Raw genomic sequence first — 23,961 nt, forward strand, 5'->3', positions numbered from 1 at the left:
TCAAGGATTTTGATGGCTTCCTGTCTTACGTCTTTCATCCATTTTGAGTTTATTTTTGTGTATGGTGTAAGAAAGTGGTCCAGGTTCATTCTTCTGCATGTCGCTGTCCAGTTTTCCCAGCACCACTTGCTGAAGAGACTGTCTTGGATATTCTTGCCTGCTTTGTCAAAGATTAGTTGGCCATATGTTTGTAGGTCCATTTCTGGGTTCTCTATCCTGTTCCATTGATCTGAGTGTGTCTGTTCTTGAGCCAGTACCATACTATCTTGATGATAACAGTTTTGTAGTATAGCTTGAAGTCTCGGATTGTGATGCCTCCTCCTTTGGTTTTCTTTTTCAAGATTGCTTTGGCTATTCGGGGTCTTTTCTGGTTCCATACAAATTTTAGGATTATTTGTTCTAGCTCTGTGAAGAATGCTGATATTATTTTGATAGGGATTGCATTGAATATGTAGATTGCTTTGGATAGTATCGACATTTTAACAATATTTGTTCTTCCTATCCAGGAGCATGGAATCTTCTTCCATTTTTTGGTGTCTTCTTCAATTTCTTTCATAAGCTTTCTATAGTTTTCAGTGTATAGATTTTTCACCTCTTTGGTTAGATTTATTCCTAGGCATTTTACGGTTTTTGGTGCAATTGTAAACAGAATCGATTCCTTGATTTCTCTTTCTGTTGCTTCATTGTTGGTGAATAGGAATGCAACTGATTTCTGTGCACTGATTTTATATCCTACAACTTTGCTGAATTCATGAACCAGTTCTAGCAGTTTTTTGGTGGAATCATGTCATCTGTGAAGAGTGAAAGTTTGACCTCCTCCTGGCCGATTTGGATGCCTTTTATTTCTTTGCATTGTCTGATTGCAGAGGCTAAGATTTCCAATACTATGTTGAATAACAGTGACGAGAGTAGACATCCCTGTCTTGTTCCTGACCTTAGGGGGAAAGCTCTCAGATTTTCCCCATTGAGGATATTAGCGTTGGGTCGCTCATACATGGCTTCTTTGATCTTGAGATATGATCCTTCTATCCCTACTTTTTTGAGGGCTTTTATCAAGAAAGGATGCTGTATTTTGTCAAATGCTTTCTCTGCATCTATTGAAAGTGGTTCTTGTCCATCTTGTCCATCTATCTGGTTCTTGTCCTTTCTTTTATTGATTGATGAATCATGTTGTTTTGCAGTTATTGAATCAGCCCTGCATTCCAGGTATAAATCCCACTCGGTCGTGGTGAATAATTTTTTTAATATATTGTTGGAGCCAGTTGGCTTATATCTTGTTGAAGATTTTTGCATCCATGTTCATCAGGGAAATTGGTCTATAGTTCTTTTTAGTGAGGTCTCTCTCTGGTTTTGGAATCAACGTAATGCTGGCCTCATAGAGTTTGGAAGTTTTCCTTCCATTTCTATTTTTTGGAACAGTTTCAAGAGAATAGGTGTTAACTCTTCCTTAAATGTTTGGTAGAATTCCCCCTGGAAAACCATCTGGCCCTGGACTCTTGTTTTTTGGGAGATTTTTGATTACTAGTTCGATTTCCTTACCTGGTTATGGGTCTGCTCAAATTTTCTATTTTTTCCTGTTTCAGTTTTGCTAGTGTATATGTTTCTAGGAATTTGTCTTTCTTCCAGATTGCCCATTTTATTAGCATATACTTGTTCATAATATTCTCTTATTATTGTTTTTATTTCTGCTGTATTGGTTGTGATCTCTCCTCTTTCATTCTTGATTTTGTTTCTTTGGGTCCTTTCCTTTTTCTTTTTGACCAAACTGGCTAGTGGTTTATCAATTTTGTTAATTCTTTCAAAGAAGCAGCTTCTGGTCTCATTGATCTGTTCTACTGTCTTGTTTTGTTTGGTTTGGTTTCGATAGCATTGATTTCTGCTCTAATATTTATTACTTCCTGTCTTCTGCTGGTTTGGGGTTTTGTTTGCTGTTCTTTTTCCAGCTCTTTAAGGCATAAGGTTAGGTTGTGTATCTGTAATTTTACTTTTCAATTTTACTTTACTTTTCAATTTATCCCTTGAAATGTCACTTTTATCGCTTTAAGTAAACAACTTAGAGAAGCATTCATGAATGTTTTCTTACTCTTCTATTTTGTTGTATTATCTAATCATATATTACTGGACCAGTACCTCATACAACTTTATAACACATTTCATGTCAGATAAAGTTCTTGCATAGTAAGTTCTCCTATCCTCATTGGTTAATTTTAATTAGCTACCCTATGAGAAACTTACACCCTTCTTATAAAATACTGAATTGGCCTTCACAGGAATTTTTAAAAAGACCAGCAAGGTTTCAGACTGAGAATGAAGAGATACCCATCTGGAACATAAAGAGATGAAAATGAACTTGAAGACTTCAGCAACCTTTCCCAACAACTACTGAAATGTATATAGATTTTGGCATGTAATGGGTACATTATTAAAGAATCTGAACAAATATCCCATAAGACAGTTTACCATAATTGACCTTTTATTTAAAAAAATTACAGGGAGCAATTTCCAGCATATTTTATAAAAGTACTGCCTGTATCAAACATTTATATCACTATTAATTCCATTGAAGAGCTGCCTTTTTTTTTTAAGGTACTAATTCCAATTGATGGGATACATGCCCTTAAAATAGAAAGTTTCCATTATTTATCCAAATGTCAAAATTAAGATTACTGAGAAGTTTATTGCTTTATGGCTGGGCAAGATGCTGCTAGCACATTTTAGGTAAATAATATTCTTTATTAAAAACTATGAGGTCATTCTGTTTAAAACTTTCAGGATAATTCACAGAAAATAGATATTTATTCAAATTACACACTGAAGGGCTGGGCTATTAGCTATAGACATTTATATGTGAAGCAGCTCTTTAAAGAAATAAGACACACAAATAGATCTGCCTTGACAGAATATACATAATTGAAATTAATAAAATCTGGAAGACCAATATTGTTATACTATGTTCTGTTAGGATCTTGAAAAAAAAATCACACATTTAGTAGTCCATTTGTGCTTAAAATATTCATATGCATGAGAAGCTTAAAGAAAAAAACACCTCTGTACATGATGATGAAAAGAAAGTAATAAATTTGTTTGAAATTGCACTGTTATTTAAAACACTTTCCTAAAGTCAGACCCTCCTTCGGAGCTGGCACAGTTTTTCAGGTCTAATTGGCAACCTGGGGAGGCCCCTCTGGTATCAGTGAAGTAAAGAAGGTGGTGATAAAAGACCAAGCTGACGCCATTAAACCAGGCCTTTGAATTGCACTGGCATCTTCACCTGCATCTTCTCCACTCTCATCTTCAAGCCCATCATCCATAAGACGCTCCTTTCAAACAAAACAAGAAACATACTCCTAAGGGATATGAACAGCTAGCATTAACTCATGACAGAAAGAGAGAGAATTCTTCCCTACAGAGAGAAGGAACAGGAGCAATGTCACAAGGAAGTAGTATATACCTGGCCGTCAGAAATCTTTGTTAAATCCAAAACTGATAAATTCCTCAGTGCTCAAGTTCAAAAGGAACTTTGAGGTGAATGTAACTGCCAATGTAAAACAATAAATTCTCACTGTGTGCATAATTTTCTTTCTAGGCTATATTTAGGAATAATGTTAGTTCTTCCTGACCGTATTATAGTCTGTATTATAGTCTAAGTTCTCCCAGATAAAATCACACAATTTCTATGTTAACTTTTCTTCATGTGCCATTCCACAAAAACTTGTGGAACACCCCAAGATTCTTTAATCATGTTGGTCTCTTCTGCTGAGGAAATATCTATGTTTGAAGTATACAAAAACCTCGTTAGCATACCATTTCTTCAAGTTCTAGGTTGTTGGCATTTTGCCCATCATTGTTAACTTCGGCATTATTGTTGGGAGCCTGTTGCTGACCTCCTTCTTGCCTAAAAGGAAACCATCCAGCTTGGTGTCTGTTCAGTAAAATAAAGAGAAAAGAAAATAAGTCGCAACTGTTTTTATTTGCAATGCTATAACCATTAGTGCCCTACAACAGAAAAATGATTTCAACTATAATAAACGAAAAGACTAAATCTCCTACTTCGGGCCAAGGACTACCCCTCTCAAAGCAATGACAGCAAAACAAGAATCAAGTTAAGTCTAAAAATCTACCATGGTCTTAACTGGCTCTATGCCAGATATCTTAATATCTAACCTACCTATCTTAATGTCTCAATGTACTGGGAATCATAACATCTTTTCTGATATTTTTGAAAATGAAATTCAACTACACATTTCTTTGCCTCTTGGGGGAAAGGGAGGCAAAAAAAAGTCTACTTACAAAAAGAAGTCTGGCCTATACCTATAGGATTTACTAGTGATAACTATAATTAAAAAGAACATCCTTATACAATAATGCCTCAGACCCTTCAAGCACTAAATAATTAACAGAGCATGTCTAACTGAATTAATAATTTTTATGAAAGATGGTAAAGGAAAAATCTGCTTGTACAGTTCTGATAAACATTCTTACTCAACATAACCTGCTTTGATTTTGGTGCTAGATATATGGAGTCCAAGACTCATATTCCTTCACTCAACATTCAGGACAGACCACCATATGCCAAATTCTGTGCTATTCTAGAAAGTAATTAAAAGAAACCGCAAAAAGGTAATGAACACCACTCACAAATAAACCAGCAGCATGGCTCCCATTACCATGATAAAACGACTAAAAGAAGAATAGAAGTATACAATGCTAAGGAGAATTGCAGCTCGGGAGAACGTGTACATCCAGTCCAGCCAGTCTCGATTGAAGTCTTCTTCATTTAGCACTGGACCTCCCTGTGCATTCATTTGAACATTCTCATTCATGGGTCGATTTTCTTGGGCCACTAGGTTTGGAGCTGGTGGAGGTTCTTCTCCAGGAACATGTGCCAAATTTAGAGGCTGTGAAGCAGCAGGCTGGGCTGGGTTGGCATTTGATGTAGCCTGAGCTGAAACTGCAGCTTGACTGAAATATTCAACAAAAGAAGTATTAAAAAGAAAAAGAAAACTTTATCATACTATATTAGATTTTGTAAAACTTCCTTGGGGAGCCATACATTATTTTTCATAAACTTAGCACAAAGTATCACAACTCCTGTACCACATTTCTTAGGCAAGCACAAACCCCAGTGGAAAAGTAGAGCCAAGAGTGATGGTAGGAGTGAGGAGTTCAAGAAAAGATATTCTCTTAGCCTCACAAAGATGGTAGGGGAGAGGTGGAAGAGATGAGAAGGCCATGGTAATCACTGTATTTTCTCTCTTTCATTAAATTACTTTCTAAGGTAACGACCAAATCTTTTTCCAAACCTGTTCACTAACGGCCACTTTTGTTTTTCCAAATGGGATGACTACCACTGTACCCACCACCTCTCCCTTAGAGCCATGTTTTGAAACATAGGTTTAAAAATGTACATTAATCATTTACCCTGTGTGTCCATTGTCAGTGATAAATAATTTGTATTTTAAGATATTAACTAGATCTCAGATAACAACCCCCAATCCTGACTTTTGGGAAATCCATCTGGGAACCACTGGAATAGGTACTTGTAAACCTATGAATAACTGTGGTCCTGAAGTTTGCTTATAATTTGATTGCTTGAAAGAATAAATTTTCCTATAAGAGGCTCAAGTACAATAACAATGTATCCGGGATTTGCTTTAAATTATCCAGCACAGAAGGGAAAAGTTACAGAATTGATGAATATTGAAGCTGGGTGGTGAGTGCACAGGGATTCATTTTACTATTCTATACTCTCACATGCTGAAATGTTTCTACGATAAAATGTTTAAAAATCAAGATAGCAAATAAAATAAAACAGAAGTTTCCCTGGCTACAAAAGTCTATTTAACATGCTAATACCTTGTATCTGTATAGGGCTTTTTAGTTTCCAAAACACTCCCTACTTCATAGATATTCTGATTGATAGGTGAGTTACTTCACTAAAGGAGAGAACCTAAGGCTCAGAAGGTAAATAATGTACGTAAGATTGTATGATTTAGGAAGCTACAATAAGCCCCACTTACCCTACACAGTTCTCAGGAGGTTATAAATGAGACTAGGGGTGGAAAGCATCTAGAATCTAGCACAGTACTAAGCACAAAGCAGTCACTCAAATGATAATTATTACCACAGCAACAGGTAAGGTACAAATAGCCTGTCTGCAGCCAAGGGATTATGCAAGAGAACATTAGGATATGAGGACCATGAAGCAGATCAGCTTAATGGGGTAAGGTCTGGAGTAAGGATAAGGATACAGACTTCACACTGTAGGTAAGGGAGTCATCAGACATTTGGGAGGATGGGGAATGACTGGCTCAATTTTGTGTGAAGTACATTAGCCTGGGATGAAATATGGTAGAGAGTCTAAAAAGAGAGAGAACAGTTGCAGTAAAGTAGGTCCAAAATGAGAAAATATCTAGGCAAAATATTGAAAGTAAGATATAGGGGAAGAACAAAAGTTAGAAACAACATATTGTTAACTCATCTTGGTAAGTTATTGGGTTCAGGGATAAGTGAAAGCAGAGTCAAAGCTGATGAAGGTTAAGAGCCTGGAGATGAATAAAAAGAGACTCTGTCACTGACAAAGACGTCAGGAAGGAGAAGACACTTAAGAGGATGGTGGTGTCTGAAATTCACCATTACCCCCACCTGTGCCTTGCAAGGAACGGGTAGTTAATGTATTTTGCTCCTGACTGCAGAGTGCATGTATCTTTTTTCTCTCCTCCATGTTTTCTAAACTTACACTAAAAGGACTCATCAAGTCATCTTGCTCAGATGGCTAAGGATTGTATTTCTTTCGCTTATGCTGTACTCTTGGATTCTATGATATTTCTATAATTATGTAACAAAAATAGTGTTGCACTATAATCTATCATATAGAGCTATATGTAAGGGAAATTTTGATCAGTTTTTTAAGAAATGTATCCTGTTTGCAAAGGCACAATAAAGTCGCATCTTAGAGACTATAGGCAATAAAGCTAACAGTAAACCTTATTGAACACACACACACACACACACACACACACACACACACACAGAAGATGGTGGTGTCAAATTTTAGACATCCTGAATTTAAAGGAAAGGCAAATTTCCCTATGGAAATCTTCCAGCAACCAGGATGAAGCATAGGAGATAAAGAATAGGGGTCATCCACAGAGAGCTAACAACTAAGGCCACAGATGAAAGAAATCCAAGAGGACTGGTCCAGGACTGAATCCTGTCTTCTTTATGAGACTGAGTGTCCTAAGGTACATGACAAGTATACAAATATCTGTCTAACTGAACATGGAATGTTACCATTTAGAAGGGAAAAAATGGGCCCTCAAGGACACAACATGAGTGATCAGAAAGACAAAAAGAATGAAGAGGATAACAAAATCACAGAAACAAGGAGAGGAGAACATCAAAGAGGAGCTAGAAATGTTAAATGAATGCACAGAAGTCCAGAAGAATGAAGGCTGAGAAACCGTACTCGGATCTAAGTAAGATCTATGCTGACCAGAAGCAAAACTTACTGAAGTACTAACAGTCTGGAACCATACAAGCCTCCACTGAGACCCACATCAACATGAACCTCCCTGACATATGATTCCCTTTTTCATTCAACTTCCTATCTCTTCATGTAGATTTGCTGCCTTCCAGTAAAACTTTCCTAAGTTTTCTCCTCTTAAATAGATAAAATGTTATATTAAAGAAAGCATCTCAATACTGCTATAAATGTAGGGGAGAGAGGGAGAAGGAGAGAATAGGTTTAGCTAATGCGAACGGGATGTGAACCCTTTTCTCTGTAGCCTATTTATGTATGTATGTATGTATGTATGTATGTATGTATGTATGTAATTTATTGTCAAATTGGTTTCCATACAACACCCAGTGCTCATCCCAACAGGTACCCTCCTCAATGCCCATCACCCACCTTCCCCTCCCTCCTACTCCCATCAACCCTCAGTTTATTCTCAGTTTTTAAGAGTCTCTTATGTTTTGGCTCCCTCCCTAACCTTTTTTTTTTTTTTTCCTTCCCCTCCCCCATGGTCTTCTGTTAAGTTTCTCAGGATCCACATAGGAGTGAAAACATATGGTATCTGTCTTTCTCTGTATGACTTATTTCACTTAGCAAAACACTCTCCAGTTCCATCCACGTTGCTACAAAAGGCCAGATTTCATGCTTTCTCATTGCCAAGTAGTATTCCACTGTACATATATAAACCACATCTTCTTGATCCATTCATCAGTTGATGGACATTTAGGCTCTTTCCATAATTTGGCTATTGTTGAGAGTACTGCTATAAACATTGGGGTACAGGTGCCCCTATGCATCAGTACTCCTATATCCCTTGGGTAAATTCCTGACAGTGCTATTGCTGGGTCACAGGGTAGGTCTATTTTTAATTTTTTGAGGAACCTCCACACTGTTTTCCAGAGCGGCTGCACCAGTTTGCATTCCCACCAACAATGTGAGAGAGTTCCCGTTTCTCCACATCCTCTCCAGCATCTATAGTCTCCTGATTTGTTCATTTTAGCCACTCTGACTGGCGTGAGGTGATATCTGAGTGTGGTTTTGATTTGTATTTCCCTGACGAGGAGTGACATTGAGCATCTTTTCATGTGCCTATTGGCCATCTGGATGTCTTCTTTAGAGAAGTGTCTATTCATGTCTTCTGCCCATTTCTTCACTGGATTATTTGTTTTTCGGGTGTTCTCTAGCCAAATAATTTAAAAGAAAGTATCTGCTAAAATGTTGGCAAACTCATTCTCATAATAATTTTTAAAAACCAGTGAAATATATCAGTAAATGAAATCCCAAATCAACTTACTTAGGATGAAAAACGAAATAAAGCAAGTGGCACACTGAGCAAAAAACTGAACTCAAATTAACTTACTATTGCATATAATACTGATGAGCATACATCTGTTGCCACCACAGCATCTGCAGTGGGCTGAAAGCAGGATACACTGGGAATCCAGCTGGAATAGCTTGCCCAGGAAGCTGGTTGTCCACATTTCTGCAATAAAGAGATAAAGAAATGTCTTTTTATGCTCTGAAAGTTGAAGGCATATCTCTGAATTTTCATTTCTTAAGTATAAGCCACCCATTGACAGAATACATTAAATCTTACTGAAAAGAAAAATATTTTCAACATTGTTCAAATAAGACATATTTAATGTCTTACATAAAATTGCTTATAGAAAATGACCCTGACTCCAAGTATATAGAATGACTAACATTTCAGCCCAATTTTAAGAATAAAATAAAGCAAATCATCCACAAAATGTGTGACAAGACTAAACATTTGCTATCTTCTCATTTCAGCAGAAAAGGACAAAAATACTTTCATTATATCTTAAGTACATTCTCCTTAAGAACCAAAAGCCCTAAAATAAACTTCATGACCAAATGTTTTGAGGAATGGGGGTCCTACCCAAATGATATTTTTCCCCAAATGATATTTTATATTAGTAATATTATTAAAAATATAGCAGCTGTTAGCTATAAAATAAAAAATAAACATTATACAATCTGTAAAAAAAAATTTAAGTTAAAAAACCAAGATTAGTAGTACATACTTATACACGCATTCTAAAAGTATGTTAAGTGCCTATTAACTTGGTAAAATTTGTGGAAGTCATATTTAAGTTCTCTATGTGTGTTTCCTTATCTCTAAAATGGGAGCTAATAACCCTCACAGGGTTGTTAGTCTGTACTCAATAAATGTTAGCTATTTTTATTTTTACTCTCCCTTACCCCTAAATCTGAATACAACTCCAAAATACATAAATATTTGTGGAAATTCACATATATCAAGACAACTACAGGGATAAGCATATGGAGTAAATGCAGAATTTGTTAATTTTCTAACTCTCCTTTTCTTCATATCACTTGAACCTTATCTTTAGCTGATATAAGTAGGGGCTAACCAGAGTGAGACAAAAATCATTAACAAATTGATAAATTTTTAATATTATATTCAAAAGACTGTTAATGTACAATTGGCAATAACTGATTATAGAAATCTAATTCAAAAGAGCTTGAGAGGCTTATCTGTTCTTAAGGCAACTTGGTGCTAGGTAAGCCACCAACCTCCCTACATATTAACTGAACTTTTCTCATCCTTGGAGCAGTAGTGGGAGCCATATAGCGCTCTTATCCTCAGAAAATCCTCCTACTTCCTGAATAGAGCCCTGCTCCCCCTACTTTCCAAGCTTTCCAACAAACTGAATTAAGAGGGAAAAGCAGAGAAGCCTCCATGAGAGTTCCTCCCAGCTCTTGATAAACAAGTCCCATATAAGAAAAGGAAAAGAAATTTAACTCAGCTATTCCTTTACAAAGATACCGATCACTGATTAAACCTGGAGAGAAAGCCATACCACTGGAACAGAGAAGCATTATAAAATACTTGTATAAAGATCTTAGAATCTCCATCAGTAAGCTGATACATCTAAGCAAATCTGAAAGGCACCTAAATCAAGTCTTAGCAACAAGGGGAGTCTATATCTAGGTGTACACTTTAAATGTTCTTAGTTTTCCCGACTAAGAAAAAAGAAAAAAAACCCATCCCCCTGAAAGTACAGCTCTACCAATCCCTACAGCTAAGAAACAGAACCTCACACAAGTCCATTACTTCAATTGTAAAACAGAAGACTGGGCTTTGTCACTGGTTTTAAAGATCAAGGGAAGAAAGAACCACTAACAATCATTTGGAAAAAAGTTATTATAGCTTTCTACCTCACCCTACAGTGGTTGAGAACAGATGGTGATTATCAAAAATATGTTGCCAAAAACAAACAAACAAAAACTACTAAACTCCCCTAGATGATTCCAAAATGCTTCCTCCCTTACTCTCCAGTAAGTTAAAAACTACTGGACTATATACTTGCTAAGACACATTCCAGACCCAACCTGGCATACTACAACTTTCAATTGTGCTGACTATCCTCAGACAAGATGTTATGTATTTATTTGGTACTCTCCAGAAAACAAGAAATAAAGGATTTACATGACACTAAATTACTAAATAATTTATTATTACTATAATTATTTTATTAAATATTATTTATTATATTTATAATATACTATTATAATTATTACTATTATAATATTGCTACTTATTAAATTCATATTTACTCAATAAGTTATTATTAAAATATATAGTTATAGATCAATTAAATTAATTAATTAATTAGTAAGTAATAAATAATTACTTACTAAATAATAAATAAATAAATACATAATAGTAAATAATAAATAGTAAATAATAAATAATAATAATAATAATAAACAGTAATATTTATTAATAAATATTAATAATATAATATTAATTAATTAATATATTAATTATATTATATAATATAATAATATATAATAATATATTAATAATATATTAATTAATTAATATATATATTATATATTTATATAATATATATTATATATTATATATATAATTATATAATATATAATAGTAATAATAAATAATAGTAAATAATAAATAAATAAATAAATAATAGTAAGTAATAAATAAATAAGTAAGTAATAAATTAATTACTCAATAAGTTATTATTAAAATATATAGTTATAGATCTTATTAAATTAAATAAGAATTTAATATATTCCAGAGGATGCATCATTAAACAACATGATAGAGAATTATTTCATGCTGGGAAAAGTGATTACCAAATAAGTGGTGAAGAGAAAGGAGTTTAAAGCTTCCTCTCTTTCCAAATGCTCAAGTAAGTTTCAAATGAACTAAAATAAAAGTATTAAAACTTAAACCACAGAAAATCTAGAAGAAACTGGAATTGATTATTTATCAAGCCTTTGGAGGGAAGAAGATTCTCCTAACTTATAAGCAATATTAGAAAGCATAAAAAAGGAATCCACATTATTTGATGACATAAAATTTAAAGAGACAGAGCTTACAAAAAAATGTTTTCAATACATAAGTTAATATATTTTCTATATAAGGAATTCATAAAACTGGAAATAATCATTAGGACATCAAATAAAGGCAAGTTAAAATAAAGACTTTTGTTTTCGTCTGCCAATATTTGGTATTGGCTCTCAAGGGTATAAGTGAAACCCAACTCATTTGCTAACAGGATGAACTGGAATAGACTTTAAAAAACAATTTTACAAAATTAAACACCTTTAAAAATATTCACTTTTACCCAGATGCCCAAGTAATTCTGCTTCTGAAAATTAACTTAAAGAAATATGAAACACAGAAAAAATTTTCACATCTCTGCCCTAACCAAGTGACATTTTATATTAGTAATATTATGAAAAGCATAGCAACTATTAGCTATAAAATAAAAAATAAACATTATAAAAATCTTTAAAAAAAAGTGGGGGCAGGAAGGATTTAAGGATTAGAAGAGTTTTAAAACGTATCAACTAAATGCAATATGTCAACTTCTCCGAACACTGACTCAATCAAGACAACTGTAAGACATTTGAGACAATCAAGGAAAACTGAACATGAACTGGGTAGTTGATGATATTAAAGAATTTTTGAGTATTCTAATGGTATTCTGATTAAGATTTTCTTATAGTCTATATCTGTCTTATCTGTTACAGATACCCAGTATTTACACATGAAATGATAAGATGTCTAGGTTTTGCTTTAGAAATAATCCAGCCCAAGAACAAAGGAGGAACAAAGGGAAACAGATGAAGAATGGTATGGTCTGTTGTTAACAGTTGTTGAAGCTGGGTGTTAGGTAAATGGGGATTCATTATATTTTCTCTACTGTGAATATTTAAAAAGTATAATCAAATTTTTAAAAATTAAAAAAGCAGTGACTAAAAATATTAACTATTTAGGGGCACCTGGGTGGCTCAGTCAGTTAAGTGTCCAACTCTTGATTTTGGCTCTAGTCACAATCTCACAGTTCGTGAAATTGAGCCCCGCATCAGGCTTCATTCTGACAGTGTGGAGCCTACTTGAGATTTTCTGTCTCCTCTCTCTCTCTCTCCCTTCCCAGCTCATATACACACGTGTACTCTCTTTCTAAATAAATAAATAAACATTAAAAAAAAAAAAAGGAAAACTAGAAGGTTTAAAAAAAAAACCTTTAAAAACATATAGTAATCTATATAATGGAAAATTGCGTACTTCATAAAGAATGGGACAGGTCTTGTGTATTAATAGGGAATGATGTTAATATACTTAGTGAAAAAAACAAAATGTAGGCCAGTACAGGATGTACGCTACTATTTGTGTTAAATACACACACTCATGTGTGCACACACATATACCCACATATACACAGGCACACACACACACAGTTTATCATGGATAGCTTGTGTCATAGGAGACACAAGAAGGAAACTTGCATACATCGTTCACTTTAAAAATGGTACCATTCACAGGTACCACCTCTTAGAAAATAACTTTAAAAATGAATTACCTGTTTACTTTCCTGTCTCTCTGACCAGACTCTGTGCTCCTAAGAAAAGGGAATAGGCTCTACCCTTTATAATATGTCCAGGATTTAGCACAATAAATATGTGTCTAACAACAACATATAAATAGCAAGAAAACTCTGAAATAAAGTACTGTTTATAAGCAACTAACCTAGAAACTTAAAATTTCATTTAATTTTCAACATTAAATGAAAATGTAATGTTAACAAGGCAAAAATCACAACTATATTAAAGAAAACCATTTGCAAAGAAAAGAATACTAGAAGTAAACATTAAATGTTAACAAATAGCTGTCTTTAGAGGATTAGACAGGGATACTTTTTCCCCTCCTTGTTTTTTTCCCCAAACTCTTTAATATATATATATGCTTTTATAATATAATATTTAATATATATACTTTTATAATATATATTATACTTATATTATATATATATACTTTTATAACTCAAAATAATTAAGTATTGCTTTTTTTGCAAAGAGCCAAATAAAATAGCAGGAACATAGGGAAAATGTAACTATTTGGAATCTGAAATATGCCTGTCTCCATACAAAATGTCATATTCTTTATTCAAGGAAAGTAAATGGATAACCTGGCCTCTCCCTCTGGCCTTGGCAAAGTCAGTGAGGAAACTGCTGATATACACATGTGGGAGGAAATCATTTAATAACACAAATTCTAGAAGCTTTTTTTTTCCTTTTCAGACAGACTATACCAGCTAGTACTATTCGATAAAAACACAGGAAAAAAAGGGGTCAGGGAAATTCACAGAAACACATGGAAATGGAGCACAACAGAGAAGACGACAAAAACAAAGAACTTGAAAGACTGTCATTCACAAATACATACTTGAAAAGCTATACTAAAAGACATTCATTAGTATGTTTATTTTATTTTTTTAATGTTTATTTTTGAGAAAGAGAGAGAGAGAGAGACAAAGCGTGAGCAGGGGAGCAGCAGAGAGAGAGGGAGAAACAGAATCTGAAGCAGGCTCCAGGCTCCGAGGTGTCAGCACAGAGCCCAACACGAGGCTCGAACTCACAAACCATGAGATCATGACCTGAGCCAAAGTTAGACGCTTCATCAACTGAGCGAAGTTGTCCCTGTACGTTTTTTAAAGTTAAGAATTACAAAGGAGAGAAGATAAAAGGAACTGCAAACTTCAATAATCAGGAACAAATTCTTTCCAAAAAACCTGTTAAGTCAGCCCCATTTCCCTTACTACTCCACACAAAGATGCAGCAACTGCATGGAATACCCACCTTGCTCCCAGAATATGCCTTCTCAAGACTCCCCACACTTGCTTTGTTCTACCTGCTGAACTTCCCCTAAAATCAGCTCCAATTACCCCCAAGAAGCCCTCCCCACTCTTTCACTCAGAGACAGTCATTTCCTCAACCAGGCTCCTGCAGAACTTTTTTCAAGACCATGAGAGCACATCAGCACATGGTAATTTATTTGCCTATCTGACCTACTTCTATTGAGGGCAAGTACATAATTCATTTTCCTGTCTTCAATGCCTAGTATACAGCAAATTCTAAAGTAAACTTATACTGAAGAAAGTTATAAGATCCTCATACAGATTTGCTTACTCGGTCACCAATACTTAAAATCTGACCAGGAGATCTGACTAGAAAAAGGTTTTGCATGGGAGGGCGGAGAGGAGAGGGGCATTATAAATGAAGTCAAAATACAAATGGCAATCTAGGAAAAAATACTAAAACTAATGATAGACAAAACAGAGAGTCACTTCCAAAAGACTGTTAAGAACACAGACTTTCCATAAGAGACTCTTAAAAACAGAACAAACTGAGGGTTGATGGGGGATGGGAGGGAGGAGAGGGTGGGTGATGGGTATTGAGGAGGGCACATTTTGGGATGAGCACTGGGTGTTGTATGGAAACCAATTTAACAATAAATTTCATATTAAAAAAAAAAGAATACAGACTTTCAGGTCAGATATGGATTTGAATTCTAGTTCCACTGCTGACCCCTTCTGTGAACTTAGGCAAGCTACATAGCTATCTTTTAAGCCTCATTCTCCTCACCTGTAAAATGGGAGAAAATAGTACCTAGACCACAGAGTTGATATAAAATTCAATGTCTAGCACTGAATTATAGCATGTATAAGTGCTTAATACAATGCCTAGCTTGTACTAAGTGCTCCATAAGAATTATTAATATTCTTTTACATGAAGAACTGTCACAAATCAATTTTCAAAAATAACAACACACCAACAAGTATTTCACAAACCAAAACAAAAAGAATGTCTCTTTATCATGTCTTAAAACAGGAACATTCCAATTTCTCAGACTGGCAAGTACATATCTGTGAAGGGATGGACAGCTGTTATTAGAATAAACTGGTACAAATTCACTGCACTTCTACAATAGTCTTTAAGAGTCTCAAAAAGTCTTAAGAACACTTTGACCCAGGAATTCTCTTTTTCACAACTTACCCTAAAAGAAAAACTGATAATATGTAAGTATCTAAGAATACTGATTATAGTGAGGTTTAGTGGGAAGCAATTAACCCAAAAATTTCTGATAGAATATTGTCCCAATTTGGGGCGCCTGGGTGGTTCAGTAGGCTAAGCATTCGACTTAGGCTCAGGTCATGATCTCACGGTTTATGAGTTCAAGCCCTGCGTCGGGCTCTGTGCTGACAGCTCAGAGCCTGGAACCTGCTTCAGATTCTGTGTCTCCCCCCTCTCTGCCCCTCCCCGACTCGTGCTCTGTCTCTCTCTCAATAACAGATAAACGTTAAAAAAAATTAAAAAAAAAAAAAAAGAATATTGCCCCAATTCTTCACTCTTCTATAACAGGATTATACACGCACACTGTCTGACACACGGTGGCAAAGCTGGCCCATGCCAGCTAATACTGACTCACAAAGCTAATTGTTCAAGTTCAAGAATTTTGTAAGCCAACCCTTGGTATCTTGAATCTGCCATAGTGAAAGTATTCAAGACCAGAGAAATCAGCAAATGCTACAAATTAACTTAATATCCCCCCTGGAAAAGCCAGTTACTAAGCACTTGCCAGCACGGCATTGGTAACTTGGCAATACCTCTCCAATCCCAATGCTACTGAGCAGGGCCATGTGATTCGTTTTGGCTAATGAAATGTTAGTGAACATGACACATGCTGAGGTTTTAAATGTGCTCAGTGGTTAGCTTCCCCTCTTGCATTCCCGTCATTTGTCATAAGAAGAACATGTCTTGGGGAGTTTCTAGTCCAGAGAATGAGAAACATGAAACAAACCAGCACTCAACCTACAGCCTGAGGCAGAGATGTCCCAAGTGACTAACAAGACTCGTGAACAGGAAAAATGAGTATGTTGTTGTAAGCCTCTGAGTTTTGAGGTTATTTTGCAGTAAAAGCAACTAAAGACATTCTTCATCAACAGAGGAGTGGGCAAACTGGCACATCCACATAATTAAAAATCATAGATTTTTTCTTTTAATAAATGGGACACCAGATGCTGAAATATGCAGACATAAAGCTGGAAAGATAAAATGTTCTGGGTACATCAAAGTAGTCTCCCTGGAAAGAATGAGCTTTGAATTGGGTGGTGCATAATAAGAATATGATTTGGCAAAGTGCTGAACAAAGGCTGTTTCAAACAAGACGTGGGTACAGAGGAAGATCACAGGGTGGCAACCAGGATGTTAAACTAAGGCATTACTAGAATATAAACAACTGGAGAAACTTGTACTTTTTGGATCTCCTCTCAGGAGAACTACACATATGTGGAAGGACTATTTCAATAAACTGCTTGGGGTAGTGGGAAGGGGATTAAGGGCCTAGTATGCATGTTCACATTCAAATAACAATATTTGGTCGTTGAACTTCCTGGTTAGCTACAGGGCTTTCATTTTGCCGTTTGGGCACAGCCTTCTCGTCCCTCTTTTTTCCCACCCCCAAGTCTACTCCAGAGCTAAATCACCCTAAATGAATGTGGAACAAAAATCTAAAAAATATTAGTGTGTATGTAAGAACTCATCCAGAATGCCACATGTCTCAAGACTTTAAATGTGGTAGATTTATATTTGATCTGGAAATACGTCCAGGCTAAATTATGTTTTTAAAAAAAGTTTACAAAGTAAAATAGTACAATGTTTTATTTCAAAGTTTACTTAGAGGGGCGCCTGGGTGGCTCAGTTGGTTAAGCGTCCGACTTCAGCTCAGGTCACAATCTCATGGTTCGTGAGTTCCAGCCCCATGTCAGGCTCTGTGTTGATAGCTCAGAGCCTGGAGCCTGCTTTAGATTCAGTGTCTCCCTCTCTCTGCCCCTCCCCAGCTTTGCTCTGTCTTTCTGTCTCTCTCAAAAGTAAATAAACATTTAAAAAAAAATTTTTTTAATAATAATAAAAATTTTTTAAAGTTTACTTAGAAAAAAGTAAAAGGATATTACAAAAATGTTAGTAATAGTTATTTCTGGGTGGTGAACTAAAGCAATTTTTACTTTAAAAAAAATCAAGCAATATAGAAAGGTACAATGAGTAGGCTTTCAGTTTTATTAACTATAAAACAAAGCTGTTAGTATCTCAGGGGGAAAAAGTGATGTACAAAGAGTGGGTATTCTATAACCCAACCAGCAATTTTTGGAGTTAAAGTAAATGAATGTGACAGCACAACAGACTGAGTCCAAAACAGTCAGGATTGATAAATGTGACATTATAAATGGACAGCCAATACGATGATGTGTATGTACCGCTCTGGTCTTCTCATGTTTCTTCAAGAGCTAGATATGGGTGAATAATCACCTGTATTAGGATTTCTCAAAGCAAGGTTCCCAAAGTCTTGTTAAGTTGGCAAATTCCTGAGTACCACCACAAACCTAGTGATTCAAAATCTCAGGGAGTAGACACCAGGATTTAGCAGTTTTAACAAGCTCAATAAAGATTGAGAATACTAACTTATGTGGTGAAAAACATGTGACTAGTTATATGTAGGCTGTAGTGAATTTTGAAAAAGGAATGCAGAGCTTCTATTTTGTTGGTGAATTCATCAAGGTCACTAAATCACTGACTACTCTTGCACATTTAAGGCTAAGGCCTATGTTAAACAAAATCTACTTAAAGAGAGATTTAAAGTCTTCATTAGTAAAAAATTACAACTATGAGATTAAGTTAAATTATATTCGTTATTAAACTAAACAACCTATTTACTAAACTTTCAATAAATTGCATTGTATATCACAAAGGGCTCTTCTCAAATATATTTATTTTCCAGCACCCAACACAGGCATTCATTCATTCAAATCTGTTTGCTGAATGTTTGTACAACATTCACTTGTAAATATTAATGAATTTGTAAGTAACTACTAACACATCACTAAAAACTTCACATACAAGAACTCTTTTAATCCACACAGAAATCCTGTATGATAAGTACTCTTATCTCCAGATAATGAGCAAACTGAAGCAAAGTAGGGAAAAGACTTGCCTAAGCTAGTCAGTAGATACATTCAAACCAAGGCAGGCTGGCTCCAGAATCTGGAGCCACTAGACTATATTGCTTTCCTGATTTAAAACCAAATGTTATTCATCTAGTAATAGATTCCTTAAATAAAGCTGTAACATCTTTAAAGTTTTATTGTTCATCATTTTAATACTTATATTTGGCAAAAAAAAGAGCACAATTATTTCAGATTTTTCTAATCTGCTTAATACACTGCTAAGAGCTGAATGCTTTTGTCTCGTTGATTTCCTCAACAGCTTAGCTTAGAGAAATTAATCTTTTCCCACAATATCTATGGTTTTATTCTAAAGACTTGCAACCTTATAGGCTTTGTTTTGTTTATTACAAAATACATTCACTATAAGTATGAGAGTTAAAAATCTTATTATCCAGGGGCGACTGGGTGGCTCAGCTGGTTGAGTGTCCAACTTCAGCTCAGGTCATGATCTCACGGTTCACGAGTTCAAGCCCCATGTCAGGCTCTGTGCTGACAGCTCAGAGCCTGGAGCTTGCTTCAGATTCTGTGTCTCCTTCTCTCTCTGCCCGTCCTCAGCTCGTGCCCTGTCTCTCTGTCTCTGTCTCTGTCTCTCTCTCTCTCTGACTCTCTCTCTCAAAAATAAACATTAAAAAAAAATTTAAATCTTATTATCCAGAGATAACTATTATTAACATGTCATCATCTATTCTTCCAGATTTATTATATGCATAATACTCTCACTTTCCACCAATACCACCAAATAAAATAAGTAAAATCACTGTATAAATTGAGAGGAACTGAAACTGTTTTACTCTGCAAAAAAAGACAGGAAATGAATTACTGTCATAAGATAGAAAATATTCTAAGCTGCCATTCCATAACGTAAACCCTGAGAACATTGCTTTTTACAAGTAATTAAGTTTTGTTTTGCAGTAATCGTTTTCTAAAAACAAAAATAGTTTCATCGGTGCTTCATAAAAGTCTACAATTAGCCTTATCTAAAAACACTTACTTTCAGAGAAAAAGCTTCACATTCAAGAAATGTGATACAATGCGTTGGGATGAGCACTGGGTGTTGTATGGAAACCAATTTGATAATAAATTATATTTTAAAAAAAAGAAATGTGACACAATGAGTTTCTTACATTTTGCTATATACTCAGCTTTGATTTTCAACATTAAGAATTAAGTTTTGCTATACACCTTAAATTCATATAATGTTTTACATCAAATATAACTCAATATAAAAGAAAAAGAATGGAATTAAGTCTAAAGTTCTAAGTAAAAAGTACTCCTTGGTTATGTCATTTATACTACCATTCTGAGGTCCCAGCCATTTCCCTATTTCTTCTATCTTCACAATCGTGGGTCTGGAGCACTGCCACACACTGCATCCCACAGCACGATATGCAACACAAAACGATCTCAATAACCTATTACTCACGTTTCCTTTACTTCAAGAGTACCCCAGTAAAGTACCCTGGTTTCATATATAAGCCAGGTCCAAACCACATTCTCCGTGATCCTACTCTCTGAGCTGTCTGAAGGATGTGCTGTGGCTGTTGGCTGCATTTCCCCCTAGAACTGCCTAACCCAAGAGGCCTGCTACAATTGCTAAATATAAGGTAGCCATACGCAAGCTTCTTGCATAAACTCTAACAAAGACTCTAGATAACAGACAATGGTTAGTATGTCTTTATTAACACATCACAGTTTTACCCTACCTCAGATGTTACCAAGCCTAGCTGATCAGAAACACCTGTGGAACTTTTTAAGAACGGATTACGGGGCCTTCTACTCTTCCAAGAACATCCTCACTCACCCATCTGCTTCCCAGAAGACTAATTTGAGTAGATCTACAGTGACATTGGGTTAAAAAAAAAAAAAAGAAGTTAAGAAACTGTTTTAGTTACCTAGATCCTTGCTATTCAAAGCATGAGAAGCATCAATATCACCTGGGAGCTTGTTGGAACTACAGAATCTCAGGCCCATCAGACCTACTGAATCAGACCTGCAGCTTAACAAGATCCCCAGGTGATTAGCACAAACATTAAAGTCTGGGGGCGCCTGGGTGGCTTGGTCGGTTAAGCGTCCGACTTTGGCTCAGGTCATGATCTCACGGTCCGTGAGTTCGAGCCCCGCGTCGGGCTCTGTGCTGACAGCTTGGAGCCTGGAGCCTGTTTCAGATTCTGTGTCTCCCTCTCTCTCTGCCCCTCCCCTGTTCATGCTCTGTCTCTCTCTGTCTCAAAAATAAATAAACGTTAAAAAAAAAAAAAGTCTGAAAAGCACTGCCCTAGATGATTCTGATGTATTGCCAGCTTTCAAAAGCACCACTCTATTTAACTCCCTAATTCTCAAAATGTTTAAGGAAGACTATGAATAAATTTCCAGTGTAGTTTGGTTATTGCAAAGGGGCTACCAAGAAAGTCAGGAGTAACAGATTTTTAAGAGCCCCACCGCTACGATTTCACTCACCCTTGCATTACATATGGGAACTGATGAGTCTGTGCTGGGTCGGTTTGTGCTTGTGGAAGGGTACGTTGCCTCAATCCTTCCGAGGAAGAACTGGCAGATAAAGACAAGGTTTCTTGACTGGATGATGGAGTTGTTGATCCTGACTGATCTGAATTCTACAACAAAAATGTAATTATTTTTCCAAGGAGATTTAATTCATTGCAATCAAGAGATTCGACACACATTGCTAAATATGTATTGATGAAATACCTCTGCAAAAAGTGAACTTTAGAAATATACTGACTTGAATCATGTGCCCATAATAGGTCGATATTTTAATTCTGATGAGATTAAGAGTTCAGAAAATCAACAAACACGTTTTTTCAAAGAATGAACAAGATACCAATTAAGATTTTAAAATTCTCATGTTCCGATGATGTTATTAACTCCCAAATTCAATAACTTTAAAAAATATGACCCCTTGAAGATGACCCCAATTTACCTTTTGAAAAGTGTGTCACAAGTTTTACGTAAATGTAAAACACAATTACATTTGATATAAATTGTAGTTCTCCCACTTTAAATAGCTGGAGACAATATAATTTTAACATCCTTCCAAGCTCATTAAAATTGTATTTTACCTGTACTGCCTTCCTACCGAATGTCTTTTTATATGTCTACCTTTCTAAGTCCTGCCACGTAAAAGGTCCTAAGGACACTGGTCTTTTTGCAAAACTAACAAAGCTTTCTTTAAGAGGTTATTCCACATAAAACAGCGTCAAATATCTTACGAGAGAGTGTGATTCTTAGGGGCATAAACTGGTAAAGGCTTCCTTTTTGTCAAGATTGCTCACTAAATGGACCAGCATCATATGATACTCAGTTTAAAAAAATCATAGGAGAAAGGCATAGCCATTTGGCAGCACAGCCTAATTTTGCTAGAACTAATGATTTCTGACCTTATTAACTCTTTCATGACTAGATTTTTAAGACATTCTCAAATCCCACTGAAATTTCTCAGCCATAAAAAAAAGGAGAATTCAACTTAAGTTTCCCTTGATACTTTTCAGATTTTCCTAACACACCTTGAAAAAACTGAATATACATACTCATGACATGAAATCATGGCTGAGGAACCACATGACAAGTTGAAAGGGGTCTTTCTGAACAAAAACTGAAGCAACACAACTGCGTCCAAAGACTCTGTGCCAATGCCAATGTTTTGTCCCTTCTCATGAAAGGTAGGAAACATATGAAGACCCCTTGGCCTTTGTTGACAAACCATATCTCAGTTTAATGCAAGCTAAATTCCCACAGCTAGTACTAGAAAATACTTACCACTAAGGCCATGCTTAAGGATCTATTTTCTTAAAGAGGCAGTTAACTAGTAACTACTGAAAGATCCTCCAACTAGTTACCACCTCTGAGATCCATCCCCTCCTTAAAGTTTTGGCTCAACTCTTAACAAGAAGGAAAGTATACTTGGCAGAGTATGTAAGTTCCCTGCCCATGAAATTTAAAGCAAACTTCCACTCATCCAATCATTTTCTCTCATCATCAAAGGTGTCATATAAAATAATGGGAAAACAAAAATAATTTAACATAAAGGATTTGTCTTTCAACTGGTAGAGTATGACTAGGTTGAAAAGTTCAACTATTAAAAAAAAATTCCAAAACAATTTTAGTCAGATGAAAAATAAGAAGGGAAAAATGAATACCCAAGTCTGAAAGAATTGAGTAAGAAATTTTTTTTCCTGACATTGAAATGCATGCCTAAATCCAGTCATTTTAAAAAACAAAATTCTTGAGCAATCTACTTGAAGATGATTTAGCATACTTAAAATTTAAATAATTTAATGAACCTTGAATATAATACAGTATATCAAATACCTTTAGTATTTTTGAAACTGTACTGGTCTTACATTTTAAATTATATAACCATATCATCACTCTGTTTTCTGAGTATTTTAGTAATTAAAACCTTGAAGATTGGATCTTCAGCCTATACACAAATTATAACTCATGGAGAACAAGCTTCAAGGAGTAATACTCTACACTGGATCTCTAAAAACAAAGTTTAGATGCCTAACTCAAGCTGTTCAAAACACAGTCTCACAATGCACAAGCTCCAATCGTTCTGTTTTTCGCTTAAAAGGATAATCAGAAAATTTCAACATTTACTCCTCCCAAAACAACTCACAGAATTGCTGCTGGATGCCAATGCTTCATGACTTTCTCTAGTGGTGCTGGATTTTGGAGAACTGGGAGGAGTCCGAGAAGTACACACTAGATGAACCATATGATACTCATCTTGCTAAAATTAAAGAAGATTACATTTAAAGGGTAGTATTGGAAAATGTTTAGTTCAAAAAGTCAATAGCTAAGCTGAAATATTTAACTCAAATTTTAAGTTCCTTTCTAGCACAGTCATTTTATTAGTAGTAAATTTTTGCCACTTGAAGGTACATTTACCATTTCAGTATTTGGTACTAACACCCTTCTGAATTCAATATATTCTCCATGCTTAGAAAATGGTCTAACTACTCAGTACCTGCTATATGAAAAAATGATTACTTTGTATATCAAGGAATCTTGAAGCAAGAAGTGCTGTAAAGTTGCATCAATGCAATCTATTACTTCAACATAAAA

General features: G+C 35.3%; 1 protein-coding gene across 2 annotated transcripts in view; it reads right to left on the reverse strand.

Annotated features, from left to right (window-relative positions):
• Positions 1-2,455: 2,455 nt before the first annotated feature.
• The window catches only part of HERPUD2 (HERPUD family member 2), a 35,520-nt gene continuing 14,014 nt past the window's right edge, over positions 2,456-23,961 (reverse strand). For both annotated transcript variants that reach the window (XM_043589245.1, XM_043589246.1), the window contains 6 exons: positions 23,513-23,626; positions 21,334-21,488; positions 8,877-8,999; positions 4,639-4,962; positions 3,805-3,922; positions 2,456-3,320 (listed from right to left, as the gene is read on the reverse strand). In XM_043589245.1, the coding sequence (XP_043445180.1) occupies positions 3,159-3,320; positions 3,805-3,922; positions 4,639-4,962; positions 8,877-8,999; positions 21,334-21,488; positions 23,513-23,626 (996 nt within the window). In that variant the 3' untranslated portion in view covers positions 2,456-3,158. The remainder of the gene's footprint in view (positions 3,321-3,804; positions 3,923-4,638; positions 4,963-8,876; positions 9,000-21,333; positions 21,489-23,512; positions 23,627-23,961) is intronic.

This window comes from Prionailurus bengalensis, chromosome A2, assembly GCF_016509475.1.
Source record: "Prionailurus bengalensis isolate Pbe53 chromosome A2, Fcat_Pben_1.1_paternal_pri, whole genome shotgun sequence".
NCBI classification, from domain to species: domain Eukaryota; kingdom Metazoa; phylum Chordata; class Mammalia; order Carnivora; family Felidae; genus Prionailurus; species Prionailurus bengalensis.